Source organism: Loxodonta africana, chromosome 11 (genome assembly GCF_030014295.1).
Source record: "Loxodonta africana isolate mLoxAfr1 chromosome 11, mLoxAfr1.hap2, whole genome shotgun sequence".
In the NCBI taxonomy this organism is placed as follows: domain Eukaryota; kingdom Metazoa; phylum Chordata; class Mammalia; order Proboscidea; family Elephantidae; genus Loxodonta; species Loxodonta africana.
The window spans coordinates 98,951,426-98,977,092 of record NC_087352.1 but is presented as its reverse complement, the minus strand read 5'-3'; the positions used below and the strand labels follow the sequence as shown (position 1 = coordinate 98,977,092).

At 39.7% G+C, this 25,667-nt stretch overlaps 1 protein-coding gene across 1 annotated transcript in view; it reads left to right on the top strand.

The window, feature by feature from the left end:
* LAMA1 (laminin subunit alpha 1) overlaps positions 1 to 25,667 on the top strand; it is a gene marked incomplete at its 5' end in the record, with an annotated part of 156,831 nt that overhangs the window by 11,597 nt on the left and 119,567 nt on the right. The window contains 3 exons of the mRNA XM_023544158.2: positions 14,243 to 14,485; positions 15,443 to 15,622; positions 18,193 to 18,282. Coding sequence (XP_023399926.2) covers positions 14,243 to 14,485; positions 15,443 to 15,622; positions 18,193 to 18,282 — 513 coding nt within the window. The remainder of the gene's footprint in view (positions 1 to 14,242; positions 14,486 to 15,442; positions 15,623 to 18,192; positions 18,283 to 25,667) is intronic.

Sequence of the window (25,667 nt, the reverse complement as noted above, 5' to 3'; positions counted from 1 at the left end):
ATGTCTGGGAGCCTCATCCACTCTTGCTGGTTTTACTGGTTTGTGCCTTTTAGTTCATGAATGTTCCGAAATTTGTTTATCCATTCTCTTGTTGATGGACATTTTGGTTGTTGCGTTGTTTTTAGTTTTCAGCTAATGTAAATAAAGCTGCTGTGAACGTTCTCATAAAAGGTTTTATCTGAACGCATGTTTTATTTCTCTAGGAGTGGAATTACTTGGTCAAAGGACGTGTGTATATTTCTGTTGATAGGACATTGACAAACCACAGTCCAGAAGGGGCCTCCGGGCAGAAGGCCAGCACACTCCTGGGCCCTTCTCAGGATCCACTGTGCTGTGCTGCCTATTGTCCAAGATTTGAAAACTGTATTTTAAATATTGTGTCTAGTTTTCTAGTTGTTTACTGTAGAAGGGCCAGGCTGGTACCAGTTTCTTCTTCGTGATCCACAGCTAAGTTCCTATAGTAATGTTTAGTGGTGGGATAACATTTCGTCCTCTGTATACACAATAATTTATTTGACCTGCTTCCCATTGTTGGATTTTTAAGGCGTTCCCAATTTTTGCCTATTATATATCATATTGCAACAAATCTTTTAAATATATTTATGGCTGCAATGCTGATCATTTTCTTAGTGTAGATTCCAAGAAGTGGGATTACTAGGTCAGAGGGCTTAAACATTTTTCTAATGTGATCTTTATTACCATTTCTTTTTCAGAAATATTGTTCAATTTATATATTCACTGTTACGGATTGAATTGTGTGCCTCCAGTAACCTCTATACCTATGGATATGATCCTGTTTGGGAACAGGATTTTTTTGTTATGTTAATAAGACCATATCAGTGTAGGGTATGTCCAGGGTGGCTTATCCATTTCAATTATCCAATTAATCTAGAGTGAACAATTTCATGTGGGTTTCATGACATCTTTGATTATTCACTACAGATTAGTAAGTAAGCACATATAAGCTCATGTTTACCTTGCTTACTGAGTCATCCACCCCGTCAGGGACTGTAAATTTGAAAAGAGGCTTCAATTCTGTAGGAAGGTGCTGTGGGGTTGGAGAGAGACAGATGCCAGCCGTACCTAGGTACGGAATCTTTGATGTGGTAAAAAAAAACGTAGAATTTTCACTACAGATGATCTGGTAAACAAGATAAGCACTGTGGTTACCTTGCCTATGGGATAATCTGCCCCTGGGCGTGTCCTAAACCTAATCACCTCTGAGTTATAAAGGTTATAAAGATTAGACACCAAGCAAGCACAGGCAAGGGACATTAGATGCCACATGAAGATAGCCAAGTTGCTGAGGAGCAGAAGCTGAAAGAGCCAAAGATCATGCCCTAGATCTGACAGAGAGAGCCTACTCCTGTAGCTGGCACCCTGAATACAGACTTCAGGCCTCCGGAACTGTGAGAAAAATTCTCTTCTTTAAAGCCACCCACTTATGGTATTTCTGTCATAGAAGTACTAGCTGACTAAGACACTCATGAACAGTGAATGAAAGTGTGTCTCACAATCTCTTGGGAGCATGAAGATTAGAAATTATTTTGTTCTCTGCTAACTGAATATCAAAGAATTAATTTACTTATTTAGAATGAGCTACGTTATGTTGTTGTTGTTATTAGTTGCCAGCTCAGCTCTGATTCATGGTGGCCCCATGTAAAACAGAACAAAGTGTTGCCCCGTCCTGTATCTTCCTAATCGTTGGCATGCTCAAGTCCGTTGCTGTGGCCACGTCACATTTTGAGTGCCTTTCAACTTAGGGGGCACATCAGTCAATGTTCTGTTGTGATCCATAGGGTTTTCATTGGCTAAGTTTTAGAAGTAGATTGCTAGGCCTTTCTTCCTAGTCTGTCTTGGTATGGAAGCTCTGCTGAAACCTGTCTGCCCTGCTGGTATTTGAAATGCTGGTGGCACAGCTCCCAGCATCACAACATGCAAACCGTCACAGTATGACAAGCTGACAGGAGGGTGGCGGTGTGTTATTGTACTGGACATATGTTTGGGAACAATGGGCTGAAGCCATGTGCTTAGACAATGTTTGCTCTTATCATCTTCACATGTGTAAATTACATCACGATTATTAATCTCTATTGAGGCTGTCAAGTTGCTTTGTAACATGACAGTGACATTTTTGGAATTTGAGTATCAGTGTAAGAATTTGGATAGATTTTTCAAGATACAGCAAAGGAGAAAAAGCAAATTAAGTCTAATTTGATTATCCTCATTTTGAGAGATGCCAATTGTCAGAAAAATAATACTGAACTTGACTAAAGCGATGAAAAATCTGATAGTGAGACCTGGCATCTGCATTGTGCATTTTATAAAGTGCTTTCCTATCTACTGTGTCGTCTTATACTTACAATATGAAAAGCCTAAAGAATGTCTGCATTCATATTCCCTTCTCTGGATGAAGACCCAGACTGTGCACATTAAAAAACCAAAAAACATTACACGTGAATAAAGTCGTCAGGGATTTCATTTTACTTGGATCCACAATCAACGCCATGGAAGCAGCAGTTAAGAAATCAAACAATGCATTGCATTGGGCAAATCTGCCGCAAAAGACCTCTTTAAAGTGTTAAAAAGCAAAGATGTCACTTTAAGGACCAAAGTGGGCCTGAGCCAAGCCATGGTGGTTTCAGTCACCTCATATGCACGTGAAAGCTGGACAATGAATACGGAAGACTGAAGAAGAATTGACGCTTTTGAATTATGGGGTTGGTGAAGCATATTGAGTGTACCATGGACTGCCAAAAGGATGAACAAATCTGTCTTGGAAGAAGTACAACCACAATGCTCCTTAGAAGCAAGGATGGCTAGACTTTGTCTCACATACTTTGGACATGTTATCATGAGGGACCAGTCCCTGCAAAAGGGCATCATGCTTGATAAAGTAGAGGGTCAGCAAAAAAGAGGCAGACCCTCCGCTAGATGGATTGGCACAGTGGCTGCAACAATGGGCTCAAGCATAGCAATGATTGTGAGGATTGTGCGAGACCAGGCAATGTTTTCGTTCTGTGGTACACAGGATCCCTATGAGTCGGAACGGACTTGATGGCACCTAACAACAACAGTAATGCAGTGGGGTGTGGAAAAAATAGTCTCTGGAGTTATCATTTTAAGCCTGAATCATGTAAATTTACTTTAAAAATTTTCTAGATCGTAAGAAAATCAAAATTTATTAATCACCTATCGCTACCTTTTTGTGAATTTATGGAAATCCAATTCAGTAAACCCTAGTTCTGAGGAGACAAGGAAGTGGCCAACACAGTGGTCAGAGTGGAGGCTCTCGGTGGCTGTGACAGCTGTGTGTTTAGGGCAGTGCCTTTCCCCAGGCCTGTGATCACTTTGAAATTGTCCACAGATACTTGGAGAGCACTGGCTTGCTCTGGCCTGCCCTTTATCCTTGTTAAGGTAAGGAAATGAAGCCTGGGAGAGCTGTGAGATCAAATTAAAACCTGCAAATAATTAGCTGGGTGGCACAGCTGCACGAGCTGAGACATTCTGAGAAATTTGGTGGAGCTCTGTTCGGTCAACTGGAATGGCTTAAACTGTCTTAGAGTAACTGATCATTGCTAGAGTATGTGTGTGATAGTTTTTAGTTGTATCTGTGCTCTTAATTAATCACCTTTTTACAATTAAATCATGAAGTGACTGATCTAGTACAGTTTCAAAAGTTTCTAAGACCTAGTTTCTCCCAGATATTTAGAAGGTACCTGAAAGTTGGCCAGTCATATAATTTAACAACCTCTGTTTTCCCTACTGTTTTTGTCGTTGTTGCAAAAATATATATAACGCAGTATTTTCCAAGGCAGCATTTTATGTGTACAATTTGGTGATATCAATTATGTTAGTCACATTCCTAGTGTTTGACATGTAAGCAGAAGACATTTATCTTTGTTCTTCATGTGACAGAAGCACAAAAAAGCCAGTTAAATGACCAGTTAGTAGGCCTCCATTGGGATAGCCAACATTTAGGGTCATTTGCAACTTATTATTAGGCTAGACTAGGGAAGAAATGGGGCTGGCCTGAAATCTTCTCACTGCTTAGGGAATGCTACCAAAAGAAAAGGACGTTGGGGACAATGGGTCTTTCATCACATCATTTTCAGGGCCGTCTTTCACTTTAATACTGCAAGAATTTTGGGCTCTGATTCTATATTTTGTGATACATCATTATGCCTTGGTAAGAGCATCACGGAAGTAGGGTCGTGGGAAAGATGAGACTTCAGATGTGCCCCCTGAGCTCTCTTAGCTTGACCTCTCTTGATGTAATTGGCTTCACCGGTGTGGACTCCCTTCTGGAAATACTACCTTCCCACTTAGTTCCATTTGGACATCTCCATCTTCCATGAAAAGCTGAGTCTCCATCCCAATCACTTTTCTTGCCCAATCTTCACATCTTTTTAAATGAACAAAAGCCTTGCTACCTAAGAACTTTATTTGGATATTCTTTTTTTTAAAAAAAAAAGCTTTAAATGTGATGATTTGTTAGTTCAATGCTTGACAAATGATGGTCAATTGAAGTGAGATGTATCTAAAGGAAAATGAGGATCTTCAAATAGGATATAGATGAAGGTTCTACATAAAAAGTTAAATCTTACAAAAGAAAAAGAAATGCTTTCTAATGTCTATGGTTTTATAGCTAAAACTATAAACAATTCAGCTAGAATTAGTGACCAAAGGAAAGAAACATAGAATTATTGTTTTTAGGTGTTGTAAATGTATAACTAATAGGTTAATATTTGATTGGAATTAGTCAAGTACAGATCTGCACAGCTTTTTTTTAAGGCAGTAGCACTAGTAGGAAATCACCAGCTTAATGACTAAGGGTCTCCTTTACTTTTACAGGGTGTGATATGTTGTATTTTCTCACGGTAAAGGATCAGAAGAAGGGATGTGAAGCTATAAGCTCTTAACCATTGCCAAATCTACTGGGGCAAAAATAGATCAACATAAGGAGAAGGAGATAAGCGAAAAGAAGTTGAGTCTTCAGATGTTTTCAGCCAGAAATTCCCAGGAACTGAGCAAAGAAAGGGGAAGCGTGGGCTCTGGGGCCAAGTTGAAGAGACCTCTAGGTCTTCCTGCACTGGAGAGAGGAATCCGGCCAAGGCTCTGGGAAGCCCTGCTTGGCCTATTTGTGTCGTCTTAAGACCCACTTGCCTTTCCCCACTTTAGTCTGTTAATCTTTACTATGACAATGCCACCGTCTCTTGATTCCAGGCACCAGCATCCAATTCCATGACCTTTTTATCCATGGTGACCAGGTAACACCCTGGGTTAAGGTCCTCTAAAGGCCTAACGTGTTTAATATGACCCACAAAGACATGTATGGTGAGACCTGGGTCCCTTCCATCTTCCCCAGCTCTTTGTCCTCAAGCCAACCAGGTGTCCTCTCCCTTTCAGTACTACTCCAAGCTCTGCGCCTCAGGGCTATCACAGTATCTGTCCCTCGGCCTGAAACAGTACCCCTTTTGTCTCTTTGCCTAGACTGCTCCTCCTTAGTCTACTCATGTCTTCACAGAGACCCACCCCTTACAGACAAGGTTAGCCTCCCCACTGTGTCTGGACACTTCCAAACTTCTGCCCTTCTCCCTGGTGGCTTGTTCCACGTCTGCTTTTCCCATTAGGGTATGCCATCCATATAGATGATGTTCCCTACTTCATTGCCATATTTGTGGCCCTCACCATAGTCCCTGTAACAAAGTAGATACTCAGTGAATGTCCACTGAATGAACCTTAAATGAAAAAAATTTAGGGGCATCCGTGTTCCCAGTCTCTTGTCTCCCTGTGGGGTTCTTCTCTAAAGTAGCATCTCTGCTTCTTTCCCCATCCTTTCTTCAGCCCTCCTTGGGGGAGAAGCAGTTATTTTTCTAACTGGAAGAAGGAGCCGATTCTGCTCCCAGGGGCCACATTTGTGCTTTTCTTTGAGGAGTTTGTTCTCAGGACACTCAGATGTTTGCTCCTGACCCTCAGGGTAAAGCTATGGAAGCAGGCTGTGTCCCTGGGCAGGTCTGCAGGTACCCCACACTATCTTAATCTACAGCTTAAGTAGTAGGCAACTTTTGTAGCCACACATGTAAGCCACAACTCCAATTTTACTTTTACCTGGAATATAGCTGGCTTCTTTTCTAATCTCTATGACAGATTCTTGAGTGCACTTCCAAGTCAGGAGGGGAAGGAATGTGTGTTGTTTTGCCACCTCGCCTTCAACATGAACAAATGATGGGCTGCATTTTGGGGAAAAGCCCAATGTAATTTCAAAGGCTAGGATGTTCATAAGTGAAAACTGGATCACTCTGGCTGAGATGGGTGGTTAGGGGCTAGGGGACAGGAAAGGTGCTCATTGCATTTCTCTGGACAGAGAATGGCCTGGAGCTGCACTTCCCAGCAAGTGGGTTGTTCCCATTCTTGGGATGTGAGGCTGTTATGCAGAGCTTACAAGATGGAGGACAAAAGTGAAGGTTCCGCAAAGGGCATCTGGTGACATGCCTAGTTGTGCTTTGGAGATAGTTTCATCTAATCTCCCAGAAAAGTTAGCAGAATTATTCCTGAACACTTGTTGATATTGAGCAATGGGAACAATTACCTGGAGAATTAAATTGAGACTAGGGAGAGAAACTACCTCCTTACTTTTCAGTTTTGACTTTTTAGATAAAGTGATTCCCTTGGGAGCTCTACTACTGGCCATCTTCAAACATGAAAAGTGACCCATGGGCCATGGAAGAGCTTACTGGTGGAATCTTTCTGAAATAGCTCTTCTATTCCAAGGAAAATGGAACTACTTTGACAAGTGTTTTAAATATTCCTTTCTTGTCTTCAGACAACTGATTTCAGATTACTGTTTACTTTTTAAATGGGCTCACTCTGTATGCCATCTATGTGTCAATGACCATATTACTTTCTTTGGCTTTTCCTCAATGTCTAAGTGTCTAAGCACGGATCAAACCTGAGCATTCCCTGATTTTCTGAGACATGAGTCTTGAGAATTTTGAGAAAAAAACTGCTTGATCTAAACTTATCATTACTGGTAGTCAATCTCTACTCCAGCCAATAAGAAGAAAAAGCATTAAAAAAGAAAGAAAGGTTAACTGGTTTTTGTCATATTGCCTTTGCACTTCCAATAACAACACCAAATTTAAAGAAAAAGACATGTAGTTTTATTCCAAAATTCTGTTCTCATTCATGAGGCTATTGATCTTTGTCTTAATTTTATATGTTGTTGTTACCAAAACCAAACCAAGCCCATTGCCATTGAGTTGATCCCAACTCACAGCAACCCTATAGGGCAGAGTAGAATTGCCCCATAGGATTTCCGAGAAGATCTGGTGGATTCGAACTGCTGACCCTTTGGTTAGCAGCCTTAGCTCTTAACCTGTTGTTAGGTGACCTCAAGTTGGTTCCAGCTCATAGCAGAACGAAACGCTGCCTGGTCCAGCGCTATCCTCACAGTCGTTGCTATGTTTGAGCCCATTGTTGCAGCCACTGTGTCAATCCATCTCATTGAAGGTCTTCCTTTTTTTTCCTGACCCTCTACTTGTCCTGAAATGAGGACGTAACAGTAAACCAAAACCAAACCAATCCCACTACTGTTGAGTCGGTACCGACTCATAGCGACTCTATAGGACAGAGTGGAACTGCCCCATAGAGTTTCCAAGGAGTGCCTGGTGGAATCAAACTCCCGACCTCTTGGTTAGCAGCCATAGTACTTAACCACTACGCCACCAGGGTTTCCATGACAGTAAAGCAACCAATTAAAATATAATACAAATGACATTTAAGGTAATTGGTCATAGTAGATTTACCTAAAACATGTTATCACACATTTCCTACTCATCCAAGTAAACTTCTAAATTCCCTAACTTATCTTTTTTCTTAGTGTTTGTTGCTACTTCACTTGATTATCAATTGACTAGATACTTTAGTGATTGATATTCTATGAAACAAGGAAATGATTCATATCTGTGTTAATTACTTAATAGGAGGTTAATTATTAACACAGAATTAGAGACCCTGGTGGCATAGTGGCTAAGAGCTACTAACCAAAAGGTTGGCAGTTCGAATTCACCAGCTGCCCCTTGGAAGTTCTGTGAGGCGGTTCTGCTCTGTCCTATAGGGTCGCTGTGAGTCAGAATCTACTTCATGGCAGTGGGTTTGGTTTTGGTTTATTAAGTAATTGCTTCTTTATTCTTGAGTACTAAATATTAATTCAAATAGTAATTTTAACTTTTATATTCTAATAATTTCCTAAGAAGTAAAGCTTATGAAGCACAAATTCACCACCTTTATAGGAATAATTGAGTATTAATATTTTTCAAATTCACTTAACTATTCACCTAAATCTCTTTTGTCTCTGAGAAATACATTTCCATCATGTGAGAGAGAAAAACTTCCCCGGTTCACTGCTGAGTTACTGCTGTGGAGGCAGGTGCGGCCTTCTGTGGAGAGTGTCAGAAGGGGAGCCACGCCTGGTGTCTGCGCCTGCCGATTGACATGCAGAGCACAGTCCTGCAGGAAAGCCCGCACTTTCCATGGGTGGGAGAGACTTCATTTTCCCTGTCCATGGGAAACTGGCCCCTGACCCTGGAGCATTAGGCTATCTATAGTTTTCAGATGTCTGCACTTGAGATGGATTTAGTATATTTAAGTTAAGATTGAGGCCCATATGAAAATTCCTGTCTGGATTCCTCTGTAGAAAGCAGTGTTTGATGTACGCCTGCTTTATTTATGTGACCCTGTTTGTGTGCGTTCCAGTGACCGTTAACAAAGGCCACTTGGTAGAGATCCGTGATGAAAGCGGATTTAAAAACGGCTGTATCAGCTGCAGTTCTGGCAAGACTGCAATGACTCTACATCGAGTGAAAACCCCTGTGTCATCAGTTTGTGTTCAGCCAAGCTTATATGGAGAGAAGAGGCAGCTTAGTCAACCATGCAAGAACAGGGCAGCGGAGATATCACGGATTTCCTTTGGACAAAGGTTTAACATTCTGTATGTTAACAGAGATTCCCTAGCTTATGGGTAAGGCCTGTTCATCATGCAGGATTGGTGAATCAGGACTTAAGCAGACAGGTTGTATGTAGATTCTTCGTAGCATCCCCTTTCTCAGTGCCTGTGGTCCCCTCTTCGTTTGTTTCCTGGTCCCCAACTTGGAGACCTTGAGTACTATTGAGAGACAGTCAGAGCAGTGATCAGCTTCATAGCCGCAGGCCTGAGCAAGATGGGAGTTAAAGGATTCCTCATGGAGGAACCATCCTGAAGTTTTCTTCCACTTGGTATCATATCACTAAGCTCAATATAAAAGCTGACAAGGGCTTAATGAAAATACTAGAACATGGTACTGAAATAATTGTTACTGGTTGAAGTAAGAGTTTGGGACAACTGGGTTTGCCTCACCAGTTTGCCTCAGCCTGGGATTTCATTCTCCTGTTTCTTTGGAATCTATAGAGGAGGTGTATCTTAGCAGTTAAGAGTATAAAAGGGTTCAAAGCCCTGCAATATACAATTTAGTACTGATGAGATCCTGGGAAGATTTACGTAACCTGTCTGTGCCTCAGTTTCCTCATCTGTAAAATGGGGAAAATAATAGCATTTTGTAAGAATAATGTAGATGTAAGGATTAGGAGAGTTGATAGTTCTAATAGAGCATGTAGCATCATCACTGGCTACAGCAACCACTACGTAAGTGTTAGCAGTCACTGTTTCTTGCACCCTCCCCATCTCCTCTCCCCATTCTTGTCCTGTGCTTATGCGACAGAAAGTGTCGTGTTAAGTGGAAGTGAAAGTGAACATAGGAGGCTTTTTTTGTCTGTTTTACAGAAGGAAAGCTCAGTGCCTTGGGTGTGTGGGAACATCTGGAGGCAGTGTCCAGGCCGACACTATGCGTGGTGTTAAGAACTCAGGGGTGAGGCTACCTAGCTTCTTGTTGGGACTGCAGCTCAGGAGCTTGTCTTTTCAGCCCCTTTTACATCATTTCTGAATATGTAAAATGGGAGTTGTAGTTATCTGGAACCCAGGGATTGTCTGGATGATTAAATGAGAGGATATACAAACAGCTCTTAACACTCAGGTGGTGAATCTGTTCCGTCTTTCCATTTTCAAAGGTGGAACTGGAAAACAAAGGGTAAGTATATCCCCTTTTCAGATGCCTTTGTAAACCACCTTCCCTTCTGTCCCTGTCAGATGAGCTGCCTTGGTCACCCTGACTCATGTGACACCTCCATTTTGTAAACCCTTGTTTAAATATTCAACAGTGGACAGGGCTTATGACCCACATGCTCGTAGAGTTCTATTTTTATGATGAAAAGATTTGAAAAACATTGGACAGTGATTTGAGTAAATATGAGGACGTTCTCCCTTCAGTTAGCTTGGGCAGCAGTATGAAGACCAACTATGAAGTTATTTAGAATGTATTCCATTGTGAGGGTCTAGGACAGCACTGACTACTAACGCAATATGCTGCTGCTGTTGTCATTCGGAACCCAGGTAGAGAAAGACACTGGAAACAAGAGAACAGGCATAAGGTGTAAAGTACTCCCTAGCAAGTTGTATAACAAGCTCTGTATGTTCTTCAAGACTCGTTTCAGAGTAAATGATAACATGAATTACCAAATATTTCTAAGAAGCGTGTGCTATTTCACTAACATGAAAATGTAGTAGGTAAATTGTGGAACAGATGATTTGTAAAAGGTTTTTGTTATTTGTTTTTAAATAAGCTCTCAAAAACAGAAACACGTGTAATCATGTTCATGGGAGAATTTGCTGGAGGTGTCCATGCTAGGACTAAGTAGCCTTTGCATTATTTTAATTTCTAAAAGTAGTTTTAATTGGTAATGGTGATTCTAGGCTTTTAAACATTGGACATTCAGTTCCAGATTCAAGCATAAACAACAGATGCACAGATTCCTGACAGTTTTCCGTACTGAGACTTTGAGAACAGAATCTTGCCTCTAATATGTGATAGAAGTGGTGGCCACCTTCTCAAAGAAGATGGCACATGCACATAGACAACCAGAACACAGGGCATGCTCACATCTTAAACTTGGTTGGAGGAAATAGCTGGTAGGTGAACAGAGTTATTATAATGAGATAGAATTATTCTTCCCAGGGAATTATTGGTGAATGTAAAATTATTTGGTTTGTCATATGTTAATTTTAAGGAGTTACTGTGTTCCTGGAATTGGCAGGGGCTGAGTTGGGGAGAAAGCTAAAAATGAACAAACAAACCAACAACAACGAAGGCAATAAGATGCTGAGTAAGTGAACACAAGCAAGTGTATTTACATCTGCATGTACATACGTATGTTACATATTTAAAAAGAAGTCCCTGGCTGGCACAAATGGTTAAATGCATGCCTACTAGCTGAAAGGTTGGTGGTTTGAACCCACCCAGAGGAGCCTTGGAAGACAAGCCTGGTCATCTGCTTTTGAAAGGTCAGAACTTTGAAAAACCCTATGGAGAACAGCTCTACTCTGACACACGTGGGGGTACCATGAGTTGGAATTGACTCGATGGCAACTAACTGCCACAACATATTTAAAACATAGAAAGTACTGGCCTTTGGTTTAAAAAAATACCTACATCAATCTGGATTAGAGGAAATCTGGAGTAAATAGCAATTCACATGGAAGAAAAAAAGGTGTTATTTATTGCTTGCAACAACAACCCGAGTTAGTAATCTGAGTTTACTGTCAAAAGAGTAATTCAGCTTGCTAAGGCTGAATTACTAAAACAAGGGACATAATGTTTTCACTGTATTCTTCCCAATTCAGAAAACATTTGGAATTTTGTATTTGGTTCATAGAAACTATATTTTAAAATAAAGTTGTGTCCAGAGCATCATGACCAGATGATGAGGACTCATTAAATAATTAATATTTTCAGGAAATCACAGAGTTGAAGAGAAGACTTTGGATTGTAGAGGTGATATATCATAGCTATACTTCAATAGTTAAACGGCAGTGCATGGTAAAGACCAGCATGAATCCCATCCCCAAAATATGGAGACTGATCTAGTCCCTGCCTTCCCAAATCTTCATCCTTGTCACCAGGTGCCCCCAGGCACTGCCCCTCTCTGACCCTAGTTACCTCGAGCTAAGTCAGAGCTCACAAGTGAAAAGGACGCTATGCTTCAGACTGTCAAATAGGCAAACGCCAGCCACACATTTTGGGAGTCCACACAACACCTCAACTTTCTGACCTGCTGGCCACAAATTTGGGGCTGATCTCCCACTCCTCCTTCAGAATGCCTGCCACAAGCTCAGGAGTCCACATGATACTTTTACTTTCTGACCTGCTGGCTCCCACTCTCACTTTGGGTCCCATAATTCGCTAGAATGACTCACAGAACTCACAGATTATACCATACAGATTTATTATAGCCAAACAATACAAATGAAGGGATGCATAGGGCGAGGTCTGGGAAGATTTCCAATGTGAAGCCTCCATGTTCCAAGGGACGTACTACCCTCCCAAGAGCAGATGTTATCACCAACCAGAAAGTTCCCTGAACCTCCATGTTCAGAGCTTTTATCAGCAAGTCCTTCATGTTAGGTAAATCATGCCTCTTGAGGCTAGTTGATACCAGCCTCCTAGGTGAATCTTTTCTGGTCTGGCTAACCCCCACTCTTGAGCACAAGTCCTCAGGAGTGGCCTGGAAGTCCCAGACCAAGGTACCCCAATTACTCTAAGAGTTATTTCTCAGGAACCAATGATAACGGCCACCCAACTTAGGGTAAAAGTAGGTCCTTTCATCTAGGTTGATTGGCATAACAAAATGTACTAAGAAAACATTCTATATCCAACATTGATGAGTGGTGTCTTCAGTTTTCAACGCTAGCAAGCAGCCATCTAAGATGCATCAATTGGTCTTCACCCACCTGGAGCAAAGGAGAATGAAGAACCACAAAGACATAAGGTAAAGATGAGCCCAAGAGACAGAAAGGGCCACATAAACAAGATTACATCAGCCTGAGACTGGAAGAACTAGATGGTGACCGGCTATGACCAATGACTGCCTTCACAGGGAACACAACAGAGAATTCCTAATGTAGCAGGAGAACAGTGGGGTGCAGCTCTCAAATTCTCATAAAAAGACCAGATTTAATGGTTTGACTGAGACTAGAGGGACCCTGGAGGTCATGGTCCCTGGACCCTTTGTTAGCCCAATACTGGAACCATTCCCAAAGCCAACTCTTCACTATAAGACAGAAAATGATACTGGTGAGGAGTGAGCTTCTTGGCTCAAGTAGACACATGAGACTTTGTGGGCAGCTCCTGTCTGGAGGCAGGGTGAGAAGGCAGAGGGGACAGGAGCTGGATGAATAAATGCAGGGAATACAGGGTGGAGAGGAGTGTGCTGTCACATTAGGGTTAGAGTAGCTAGGAGTACATAGTAAGGTGTGCATAAATTTTTGTATGAGAGATTGACTTGATTTGTAAACTTTCACTTAAAGCACAACAAATAAAATCAATAAATTTTTTAAAAGACAGTCTTTTACCTCACAGGCAGTTATGTAAAGGTGGAATCTAACATCTTTTAGGTAGAATTTATGGGAGACTTTGAATCAAGGTAAGAAAAAATCTCTAACAAGGGGAGTTGTCATAAAATAAAACCATTGTCTTATGAGCTAATGGATTTCCCATCACTGGAAGTGTTCCAAGAAGGGCTGGGTTGTTAGAGAGATGATTCCTTCTTAGTGCTGGATTTTGGACTTGGTATGTGCAAAGGTCTCTTCCAAATCCAAGATTTTGTCTGACTGATTTCCTCTTGCTGTTAATGGTCACTTATATCCCCTTTTTCCTGCTTGAGACATGAAAATACAAGGCATGTATTTTGCTGTCTTCCTCTCTACTCTGACTTTTTCCTGCATATTCAGATATGTTATCTCCAAATGACTATGATAAAGATGTTTAATGCTACTATTAATGTACTATAATACAGTTCTATCATTTAGGATCCAGATAGAGAAGGACATTGGAAACAAGATCTTACGTTCATGTTAATACTGTTAATAATGATGTACATTTATTTGTGAGTACTTTTTGAGTTCTATTCTGAATACAGATGCCACCAGGAAAACATTCACAAGACATATTTCTGGTTAGTGTTCACAATCAGTTATAGTCAGAAGTATTAAGAGACATTGGTGATCATCGGTAACGTTCTCTCAAGAGGCACTTTGGGCTTTGAACAGTGGCTGCTGATTCTTGATTGAGATTGTCCGGTGTCTTTATTGCAGGTCTTTCAAGTCGCATATGTCATCATCAAAGCTGCTAATGCCCCTCGACCTGGGAACTGGATTTTGGAGCGCTCCCTCGATGGCACCAAGTTCTCCCCCTGGCAGTACTATGCAGTCAGCGACTCAGAGTGTTTGACTCGTTACAATATAACTCCAAGACGGGGCCCGCCCACGTACAGGGCAGATGACGAAGTGATCTGCACCTCATATTACTCTAGGCTGGTGCCTCTTGAGCATGGAGAGGTATTGTGCCCACTCTGGTGAGGTAGTTTTTCTTTTCTATTAGAGCCCCCATATTAACATATTAACATAGCCACTGTTAACCACTCAAAATAGAGCTCTCTCGAAACAGATTTCAATGATCTTTCTTGTAATTATCCAACTATATTTAAAGTATCATTGAATAGTGTCTACTGATGATTAATTTTACAACCATACAGTCTACCTTATTGACTTCTTCCCTTGAAGGAGGCCCTCAGTCTTTACTGGGCTGTGATTTACGCACTCCATTAGGTTCTCCTTTAGAGTGCCTTTCTGTTTTGCTGAAATATTAAAGAAAGAGTGAAAATGCCTCTAAAAGATAGCATTCCCAGTTTTCTCCATGAGGTTCTCCTTCTCTTTGGTGGGTGTTGGGACTGGGAGATGGCAGCTTAGTGCTCTGTATACCCAGATGTACATACTCCATTAAAGTCAGAGTGCAATTAAAACAATCCATTCTTCAGCAGCACCTGGCTTGATGAGATAAGACCTCAAAAGCTCTCTGAAGTGCTGCTCACCGCAGGAGCTCGGCGGTGAGCCCGGCACTGTTTCAAAAGCAGAAACTAAGACAGAGAGCAGGAGTATAGGCTTTGGAGCACTTTTCCCGCTTGCTCACCAGTCTATTCAGGGCATTTAGATTTTGTTTCAGGGAAGTCATAGCATACTGATAGATGTTAAAATATCCTCACCCCATTGAAGGAAATGGTCCTATTAAAAGATTTTCAGCAGTCCCCGAGACACAGGTATGGATAACATCAATAAATTGAAGATGCGTTGTGATCATGGTTGTTCACAAATGTTAGAGATTTCTGCAAGACCACAGTTCTGTTTTCATTTTAGATAGTGTCTTCATAAAGATTATATCCCGAAGTTAAACGGCCAGGGCTATATTTTTGCATGCTTAGAACTGAAATGTGTTTATTTTGATGTCTTTATCTTCAGATTCATACATCACTAATCAATGGCAGACCAAGTGCCGATGACCTTTCACCCAAGTTGCTGGAATTTACTTCTGCCCGATACATCCGCCTTCGCTTACAGCGCATTAGAACCCTGAATGCAGATCTTATGACCCTTAGCCACCGGGAGCCTAAAGATCTGGATCCCATTGTTACACGACGGGTCAGTACACGGCAGCTTTCCTGAAGATTGTGACAAGTTTATTCTGTTTAAGGGACATATGCTTTCTCTTTGGTTGGCTTTTTTCCTCCCTGCTGTTACATCATTATTTTAGTGAAGATCATCACATGTGATTTATTAGAAATGCCAGCTTGAAACCAGATGATGCTGCTGACCTCATGTCCTCGGTCCCCTCCCCTCCACCCCGTTCCCCAGATGCCATGGTGTGGTGAACGTAGCGGCCGTTGTTCTTCACATTGTAGTCTGTTTCTATAGCTGACCTTCAGTAAAGGAGGGTTTTAATTTTTTTTTCACTTAAAGGAAAATGTAAAAATTTGACATACAGTTGATATTCAGGAAAATATACAGATTTTAAGTCAATAATTAAGTGTACAAGGCTTATATGGACAAATATTTTCATATCCCTTGTATAACATAGAAGTAGAATTCTGAATTTTAGGGTAGCTGTGTGTTTAATTTTTTAAGAAACTGTTAAACCTTTCACAAAAGTAGCTACACCATTTTACAGTCAGAGCAGCAAGGTGCGAGAGCTCTCCTTGTACCACGTACTGTCAGATGTTTGATGGTGTCAGTCATTCCCAGTTGAGCCATTCTAAATGCGTGTGTAGTGGCATCTCCTTGTGACATTAGCTTGTATTCCCTGATGACTAATGTTCCACATGTGCTTTTGGTATCTAATCAATTTTTTTTGGTATCTAATCAAATTTGTGTTTTCTTAATTCTGAGCTATGCAATGTTTTTACGTATTTTGCATATAAGTCCTTTGTCAGATATTCACAACATATATCATGTATGTGTCCTCTCTGAAAAATATTTGCTATAAAACTTCACAAAGATTTTCTCGTATGTTTTCTTCTAGTAGTTTTGTAGTTTTAGCTTTTACATCTATGACCCATCTCAGGTTAATTTTCGTGTTTGGTGGAAGATAAGGGTCAAGGTTTGCTCCCCTCCCCAACTTATACATACAGCTGTTCCAGCACCATTTGTTAAAATAGTTTCCTTTTCCTCATTAAATTGCTTTGGTACTGTTATTGAAATTATTTGACTTTATTATTGTGTGTCTAGAGTTTATACTGTTTCATGGATCTATTTTTCTATCCTTATACCAATACCAAACTTTATTACTGTGGCTTTAGTAACTCTTGAGGCCAGTTACTGTTATCCTATAACTTGGTCTCTTTTAAGATTGTTTTGGCTATTCTGGGCTCCTCGTATTTTGTTTGGAGCGCTGGCAGCACAGTGGTTAACAGCTCGGTTGCCAACCGAAAGGTTGGCAGTTTGAATTCACCAGCCACTCCTTGGAAACCCTATAGGGCAGTTGTGCTCTGTCCTACAGGGTTGCTATGAGTTGGAATTGACTTGATGGCAACAGGTTTGGTTTGTATTTCATTATAAATGTTATAATCATTTTGTCAATTTCTATTTAAAAAAAAAAAAAGGCCTGCTAGGATTTTCAGTGGGATTCCAATGATTCTATTGATCATTTTGGGAAGAATTGACATTTTAACAATATTGAGTCATCCAATCCGTGAGCATACTACCTCTCTCCACTTAGCTAGGTCTTTTTAAATTCCTCTTACCAGTGTTTAATTGTTTATTTGTAAAAGTTCTGTGCTTCTTCTGTTTAGTTCATTCTTAAGTGTTTTATGTTTTTACATACTAGTGTTAGTAGATTGCTTTTTAATTTTTACTTTCCATTTGTTCATTGCTAGTATATAGAAGTACAACTCATTTTTGTTCATTGATTTTATATATTGTGACCTTGATAAATTCCCTTGTTTTTTCTTGTAGCCATTTTGTAGATTCCCTAGAATTTTCTATGCATACAGTCATGTCATCTATGAGAAATGACAGTTTACTCTTACTGGACAATGTGTGTGTGTGCCTTTGATTTCTTTCTTTTTTATTTTTGGATAATACTGGCTGATATCACCCATAGAATGTTGAATAGAAGTGCTAAGAGCAAATTTTAGGAGGAGACCATTTTATATTTCACTGTTAGCTGTGGACTTTCCATAGATGTCGTTTCTCAGGCTGAAGAAATTCTCTTCTACTTCTGAGTTTTTTTAATGAATCCTGTTGAGTTCTGTGATCATACTATTTTTCTCCTCAAACCTGTTAAAGTGACAGTTAACAATTATTTATTTATTGTATGTTTCACTAACTTTGTACCCCTGGAATAAATCCTACTCTGCCATGATGTATTATCCTTTATATATACATTACTGCATTCATTTTGCTAATAATTTGTTAATGTTTTCAATAGAATGGGTTCTAAAGATGATTGCCTGGGTTTAAGATGCAGCCATGTTGGGAAATTCATTTAGATTCCTTTAGTTTCTGTTTTTGAGCTAATTTGAGCATTATTTATTTTTATAAAGCATAAGGATTCTTTCTGCATTAAATATAACTTAAAATGTATGTCTAATTATATTTTAAATGACCAATATGAACTCTTAAAACACCTGAGATATTTGTTGTACGGTTAACATTTTCTTTTCACTGAAATATGAGAGGTTTTATTTTTTCTTTGTAACTTTCTTTTTCCGAAGTATTACTATTCAATAAAAGACATTTCCATTGGAGGGATGTGCATTTGCTATGGCCATGCCAGTAGCTGTCCATGGGATGAGACTACAAAGGTGAGTTCTAGTGTTTTACATTTTACTAAATCTTCAAAATAGGAGTTCGGCTATACTGTTTACATTACTCTTTTGTTCTTTTTTTGTCCTCATACAATCTTTTTTTTTCTTTTTTTATTGTGCTTTAAGTGAAAGTTTACAAATCAAGTCAGTCTCTCATACAAAAATTTATATACACCTTGTTATATAGTCCTAATTGCTCTCCCCCTAATGAGACAGTACACTCATTTCCTCCACTCTCCCTTTTCGTGTCTATTTGGCCAGCTTCTGACCCCCTCTGGCCTCTCATCTCCCCTCCACGCAGGAGATGCCAACAAAGTCTCGTGTGTCTACTTGATCCAAGGAGCTCATTCTTTGCCAGCATCATTTTCTATCCCATTGTCCAGTCTGGAGAGTTGGCTTTGGGAATGGTTCCTGTCTTGGGCTGAGAGAAGGTCTGGGGGCCATGACCACTGGGGTCCTTCTAGTCTCAGACCATTAAGTATGGTCTTTTTATGAGAATCTGGGGTCTGCATCCCACTGCTTTCCTGCTCCCTCAGGGGTTCTCTGTTGTGTTCCCTGTCATGGCAGTCATTGGTTGTGGCCAGGCACCATCTAGCTCTTCTGGTCTCAGGCTGATGTAGTCTCTTGTTTATGTGGCCCTTTCTGTCTCCTGGGCTCATAATTACCTTGTGTCTTTGGTGTTCTTCACTCTCCTTTACTCCAGGTGGGTTGAGACCAATTGATGATCTTAGATGACCGCTTGCTAGCATTTAAGACCCTAGACGCCACTCTCCAAAGTGGGATGCAGAATGTTTTCTTAATAGATTTTATTATGCCAATTGACTTAGATGTCCCCTAAAACCATGGTCTCCAAACCCACACCCCTGCTACACTGGCCTTAGAAGCATTCCGATTATTCAGGAAACTTCTATGCTTTTGGTTTAGTCCAGTTGTGCTGACCTCTCCTGTATTGTCTGTTGTCTTTCCCTTCACCTAAAATAGTTCTTATCTACTATCTAATTAGCGAAAACCCCTCTCCCTCCTTGCTTCCCTCCCCCCCTCTAAACTATCAAAGAATATTTTCTTCTATGTTTAAACTATTTCTCGAGTTCTTATAATAGTTGTCTTAAACAATATTTGTCCTTTTGCAACTGACTAATTTCACTCAGCATAATGCCTTCCAGATTCTTCCATGTTATGAAATGTTTCACGAATTTATCATTGTTCTTTATCGATGCATAGTATTCCATTGTGTGAATATACCATAATTTATTTATCCATTCATCTGTCGACAGGCACCTTGGTTGATTCCATCTTTTTGCTATTGTAAACAGTGCTGCGATGAACATGGGTGTGCATATATATCTGTTCGTGTAAAGGCTCTTATTTCTCTAGGATATATTCCAAAGAGTGGGATTGCTGGATCATGTGATAGTTCTATTTCTAGCTTTTTAAGGAAGCACCAAATCGATTTCCAAAGTGGTTGTACCATTTTACATTCCCACCAGCAGTATATAAGTGTTCCAGACTCCCCACTACCTCTCCAATATTTATTATTTTGTGTTTTTTTTAATTAATGCCAGCCTTGTTGGAGTGAGGTGGAATCTCATTGTAGTTTTGAATTGCATTTCTCTTATGGCTAATGATCGTGAGCATTTCCTCATGTTATTTGTTCACTAGCTGGATGTCTTCTTTAGTGAAGTGCCTGTTCATATCCTTTGCCCATTTTTTAATTGGGTTGTCTGTCTTTTTGTAGTTGAGTTTTTGCAGTATCATGTAGATTTTAGAGATCAGGCACTGACTGGAAACTTTTTCCCAGTCCGTAGGTAATCTTTTTACTCTTTTGGTGAAGTCTTTGGATGAGCATAGGCGTTTGATTTTTAGGAACTCCCAGTTATCTACTTTCTCTTCGGCATTGTTGGTAATGTTTTGTATACTGTTTATGTCATGTATTCGGGCTCCTAACCTGGTCTCTATTTTTTCTTCCATGATTTTTATCATTTTATATTTTATATTTATATCTCTGATGCATTTTGAGTTCATTTTTGTTCATGGAGTGAGGTATGGGTCTTGTTTCATTTTTTTGCAGATGAATATCCAGTTCTGCCAGCACCATTTGTTAAACTATGTATTCCCCATTTAACTGACTTTGGGCCTTTGTCAAATATCAACTGGTCATATGTGGATGGATTTATGTCTGGATTCTCAATTCTGTTCCATGGGTCTATGTATTTGTTGTTGTACCAGTACCAGGCTATTTTGACTACGGTGTTGGTATAATAGGTTCTAAAATCAGGTAGAGTAAGGACCCCCACCTTGTTGTTATTTTTTTCAGTAATGCTTTACTTATCCAGGGCCTCTTTCTCTTCCATATGAAGTTGGTGATTTGTTTCTCCATCTCATTAAAAAATGTCATTGGAATTTGGATCGGAATTGCATTGTATCTATAGATGGCTTTTAGTAGAATAGACATTTTTACAATGTTAAGTCTTCCTATCCATGCACAAGGTATGTTTTTCCACTTTTGTAGGTCTCTTTTGGTTTGATGCAGTAGTGTCTTGTAGTTTTCTTTGTATAGGTCTTTTGCATCTCTATTGAGATTTATTTCTTCTTGGGACCAAAAAAAAAAAAAGGAACCCACTGCCATTGAGTCGATTCCAACTCATACTGACCCTATAGGACAGAGTGGAACCGCCAGATAGAGTTTCCAAGGAGCACCTGGCCGATTTGAACTGCCGACCTCTTGGTTAGCAGCCGTAGCACTTAACCTCTATACCACCAGGTTTTCCAGGGTTTCTTCTTGGGGGCTACTTTAAATGGTATTGATTTGGTGATTTCCTCTTCGATGTTCTTTTTGTTGGTGTAGAGGAATCCAGCTGATTCTGTGTATTCATCTTGTATCCTCATACGCTGCTGAACTCTTCTATTAACTTCAGTAGTTTTCTCGAGGATTCTCTAGGGTTTTCTGTGTATAAGATAATGTCGTCTGCACATACAGATACTTTTACTTCTTCCTTGCCAACCTGGATGCCCTTTATTTCTTTAGCCTAATTGCTCTGGCTACAACCTCCAGCACAATGTTGAATAAGAGCGGTGATAATAGGCATCCTTGTCTGGTTCTCTATCTCAAGCGGAATGCTTCTGTATCTCAAGGGGAATGCTTCCAGAGTCTCTCCATTTAGGATGATGTTGGCAGCTGGCTTTGCATAAATGCCTTTTATTATGTTGAGAAATTTTCCTTCTATTCCTATTTTGCTGAGAGATTTTATCATGAAAAGGTATTGGACATTGTCAAATGCCTTTTCTGCATCAATTGATAAAATTGTGTCATTCTTGTCTTTTGTTTTATTTATATGACGGATTACATTAATTGTTTTTCTGATATTGAACCATCCCTGCATACCCGATATAAATCTCACATGGTCATGGTGAATTATTTTTTTGATATGTTGTTGAATTCTATTGGCTAGAATTCTGTTGAGGATTTTTACATCTACATTCATGAGGAATATAGGTCTGTAATTTTCTTTTTTGTGGTGTCTTTTACCTGGTTTAGGTATCAGGGGTATGGTGGCTTCGTAGAATGAGTTTGGTAGTATTCCGTCGTTTTCTGTGCTCTGAAATACCTTTAGTAGTAGTGGTGTTAACTCTTCTCTGAAAGTCTGGTAGAACTCTGCAGCGAAGCTGTCCGGGCCAGGGCTTTTTTTGTTGGTAGCTTTTTGATTACCTTTTCAATCTCTTCTTTTGTTATGGGTCTATTTAGTTGTTCTACCTCTGTTTGTGTCAGTTCAGGTAGGTAATGTGTTTCTAGGAATCCATCCATTTCTTCTAGGTTTTCAAATTTGTTAGAGTACAATTTTTCATAGCAATCTGATATGATTCATTTAATTTCAGTTGGTTCTGTTGTAATATTGCCCATCTCGTTTCTTTTTTTTGTTTTGTTTTGTTTCTTATTTGGGTTATTTGCTTCTCTCCTGTTCTTCTTTTGTCAGTTTGGCCAATGGTTTATCAATTCTGTTGATTTTTTTCAGAGAACCAGCTTTTGGTCTCGTTAATTCTTTCAATTGTTTTCTGTTTTCTATTTCATTTAATTGTGCTCTAATTTTTTATTATTTGCTTTCTTCTGGTGCCTGAGGGTTTCTTTTGTTGCTCTTTTTCTATTTGTTCAAGTTGTGGAGATAATTCTTTAATTTTGGCCCTTTGTTCTTTTTGTATGATATAAATTGGCCTCTGAGCACTGCTTTCGCTGTGTCCCAAAGGTTCTGATGGGAAGTGTTTTCATTCTCATTGGATTCTGTGAATTTCTTTATTCCATCCTTAATGTCTTCTATAACCCAGTCTTTTTTGACCAAGGCATTGTTCAGTTTCCAAGTATGTGATTTCTTTTCCCCAGTTTTTCTGTTACTGTTGTCTACTTTTATGACCTTATGGTCAGAGAAGATGCTTTGTAATATTTCAGTGTTTTGGATTCTGCTAAGGCTTGCTTTATGACCTAATATGTCATCTATTCTAGAGAATGTTCCATGTGCACTAGAAAAGAAAGTATACTTGGCTGCTGTTGGGTGGAGTGTTCTGTATATGTCTGTAAGGTCAAGTTGATTGATTGTGGCATTTAGGTCTTCCATGTCTTTATTGAGCTTCTTTCTGGATGTGCTTTCCTTCACCGAAAGTGGTGTGTTAACATCTCCTACTACAATCGTGGCACTTTCTAGCTCACTTTTCAATGCTGTTAGAGTTTGTTTTATGTATCTTGAAGCCCTATCATTGGGCGCATAAATATTTATTGTGGTTACATCCTCCCGATATATTGTCCCTTTAATCATTATATAGTGTCCTTCCTTATCCTTTGTCGTGGATTTAACTTTAACGTCTATTTTGTCAGAAATTAATATTGCCACTCTTGCTCTTTTTTGATTGTTGTTTGCTTGATATATTTTTTTCATCCTTTGAGTTTTAGTTTGTGTCTCTAAGTCTAAGATGTGCCTCTTGTAGGCAACATATAGAGTGATCGTGTTCTTCTTTCCATTCTGACCCTCTCTGTCTCTTTTTTGGTGTATTTCATCCATTTACATTCAGTGTAATTATGGATAACTATGAATTTAGTCCTGTCATTTTGATGTCTTTTTTGTGTGTTGTTGACAGTTTCTTTTTCCCACTTAATTTTTTTTGCTGAGTAGTTTATCAGTATATATTGCATTTCCTCTTATTCATTGTTGTTGATATTGTTTATTCTGAATCTCTATTTTTTTCTGGTATTTTATTTTGCTGTGTAGGATAGTTAGCCTCCTTGTGGTTACCTTAATATTTACCCGTATTTTTCTAAGCTTAAACATAATCTTTATTTCTTTATATTGCCTTGTCTTTCTATATGAAAGATCTATGACTACATTTCTTAGTCCCCCCCTTTTTTTAATGTCTTCTTTTACGTAATAACATCACTGTTTCCCTGTTTTGAGCATTTTTTAATCTTGATTTATTTTTGTGACTTTCCTGTCTGGGTTGACATCTGATTGGTCTGTCCAGTGTTCTAGTCTTGGGTTGATACCTGATATTACTGATTTTCTAACCAAAGAACTCCCTTTAGGATTTCTTGTAGTTTTGGTTTGTTTTTTACAAATTCCCTGAATTTCTGTTTATCTGGAAATGTCCTAATTTCACCTTCATATTTGATAGATAGTTTTCCTGGATATATGATTCTTATCTGGCAGTTTTTTTTCTTCAATGCCTTATATAACTCAACCCATTGCATTCTTGCCTGCATGGTTTCTGTGGAGTAGTCCGAGCTTCTTATTGACTCTCCTTTGTAGGTGACTTTTCATTTATCCCTAGCCTCTCTTAAAATTCTCTCTTTATCTTTGGTTTTGACAAGTTTCAGTATAATATGTTTTGGTGATTTTCTTTTGAGATCTAGCTTATGTGGAGTTCGATGAGCATCTTGGATAGATATCTTCTCATCTTTCAGAATATCAGGGAAGTTTACTGCCAACAAATGTTCAACAATTTTCTCTGTGTTTTCTGTTATCCCCTCCCCCCCGCCCCGTTCTGGTACTCCAGTCACTCATAGGTTATTTCTCTTGTTATTGTACCACATTATTTTTAGGGTTTCTTCATTTTTTGAAATTCCTTTGTCTGATTTTTCTTCAGATATATTGGTACCAAGTGTTTTATCTTCAATCTCACCAATTCTGCCTCCCACTTTCTCAATTCTGCTCCTCTGACTTTCTATTGAGTTATCTAATTCTGCAATTTGATTGTTAATGTTCTGAATTTCTGATTGCTGTCTTTATGAATTCTTGCAGCTTATTAAATTTTTCATTGTGTTCTTAACTAACCTTTTTATTTTTTTTAACTGTTTTATCTGTGTGTTCCTTGGCTGCTTCTGCGTATTGCCTGATTTCCTCCCTGATGTCTTGAAAGGTTCTGTATATTAACCTTTTGTATTCTGCATCTGGTAATTCCAGGGAAGCGCTTTCACCTAGAAGATCCCTTGATTCTTTGTTTTGAGAGCTTGTTGAAACAATCATGATCTGTTTCTTTATGTGATTTGATATAGACTTTTGTCTCCGAGCCATCTATAAGTTATTGTATTAGTTTATTTTATGTTTGCTTACTGTATCCTAGCTTCTTTGTTTTGTTTTGATATGCCGAAATGGGTTGCTTGAGTGAGCTAGGTTGATTATTTTCACCTTTGGACCTCTGACATCCTGTCTTCAGATAGCTAGAGCTGTTATCAGGTATACCAGTCTAGGAGTCCATTCACTTTCCTTGTATGGATTCAGCTCCAGTGTCCAGGTAGCTGGTCATCAAGTGTATGGTACAGGCTCTGTCCTACAGTCTGAGGGGCAGGAGTGATTCGTGTACATACCAGTATCTTGTTGCAGCAGGGGGTCAAGCTCTGAATAAGACAGACGGATGAGAATCGTCCCCCAAGGGTCTCTGAGGAAAGTGCGTCCCTCTTCCCTAGAACGTACAGGTGGGTGGGTTCTGCAGATGAACTATGGGCACCCAGTTCTTTTGGTGGTAAGGACTGGGAGGTACCAGTTATCCTTTGACCCCTGTCGTGGGTGGCTCGGTGACCTGAGTGGAGCTACCTGTCCTTAGGCCCCTGATTGGGTAGGTGAGGACCCTGTTTAACAGGCAAAGTGGTGTCAAATATCAAATACACTCTTCTCCACCGCACAGCTGAAACAGTTGCAGTCTGCCAACTATGACCTGTTTTCCCGAAATAGGTCCACAGAGGTCCATGCAGGGGGGAGAGGTATTCAGTGTCCATGGACCATTTATGCTTGGACAGGAGCCGCTTCTGTCCTCAGCTCCCCAGGTGAGTGGAGCTGGCAAATTACCTTTTCCCCCAATTACAAATTCCTTCTCCAAGGCTGGGAGAATGGTTCCTGGCAGTCAGC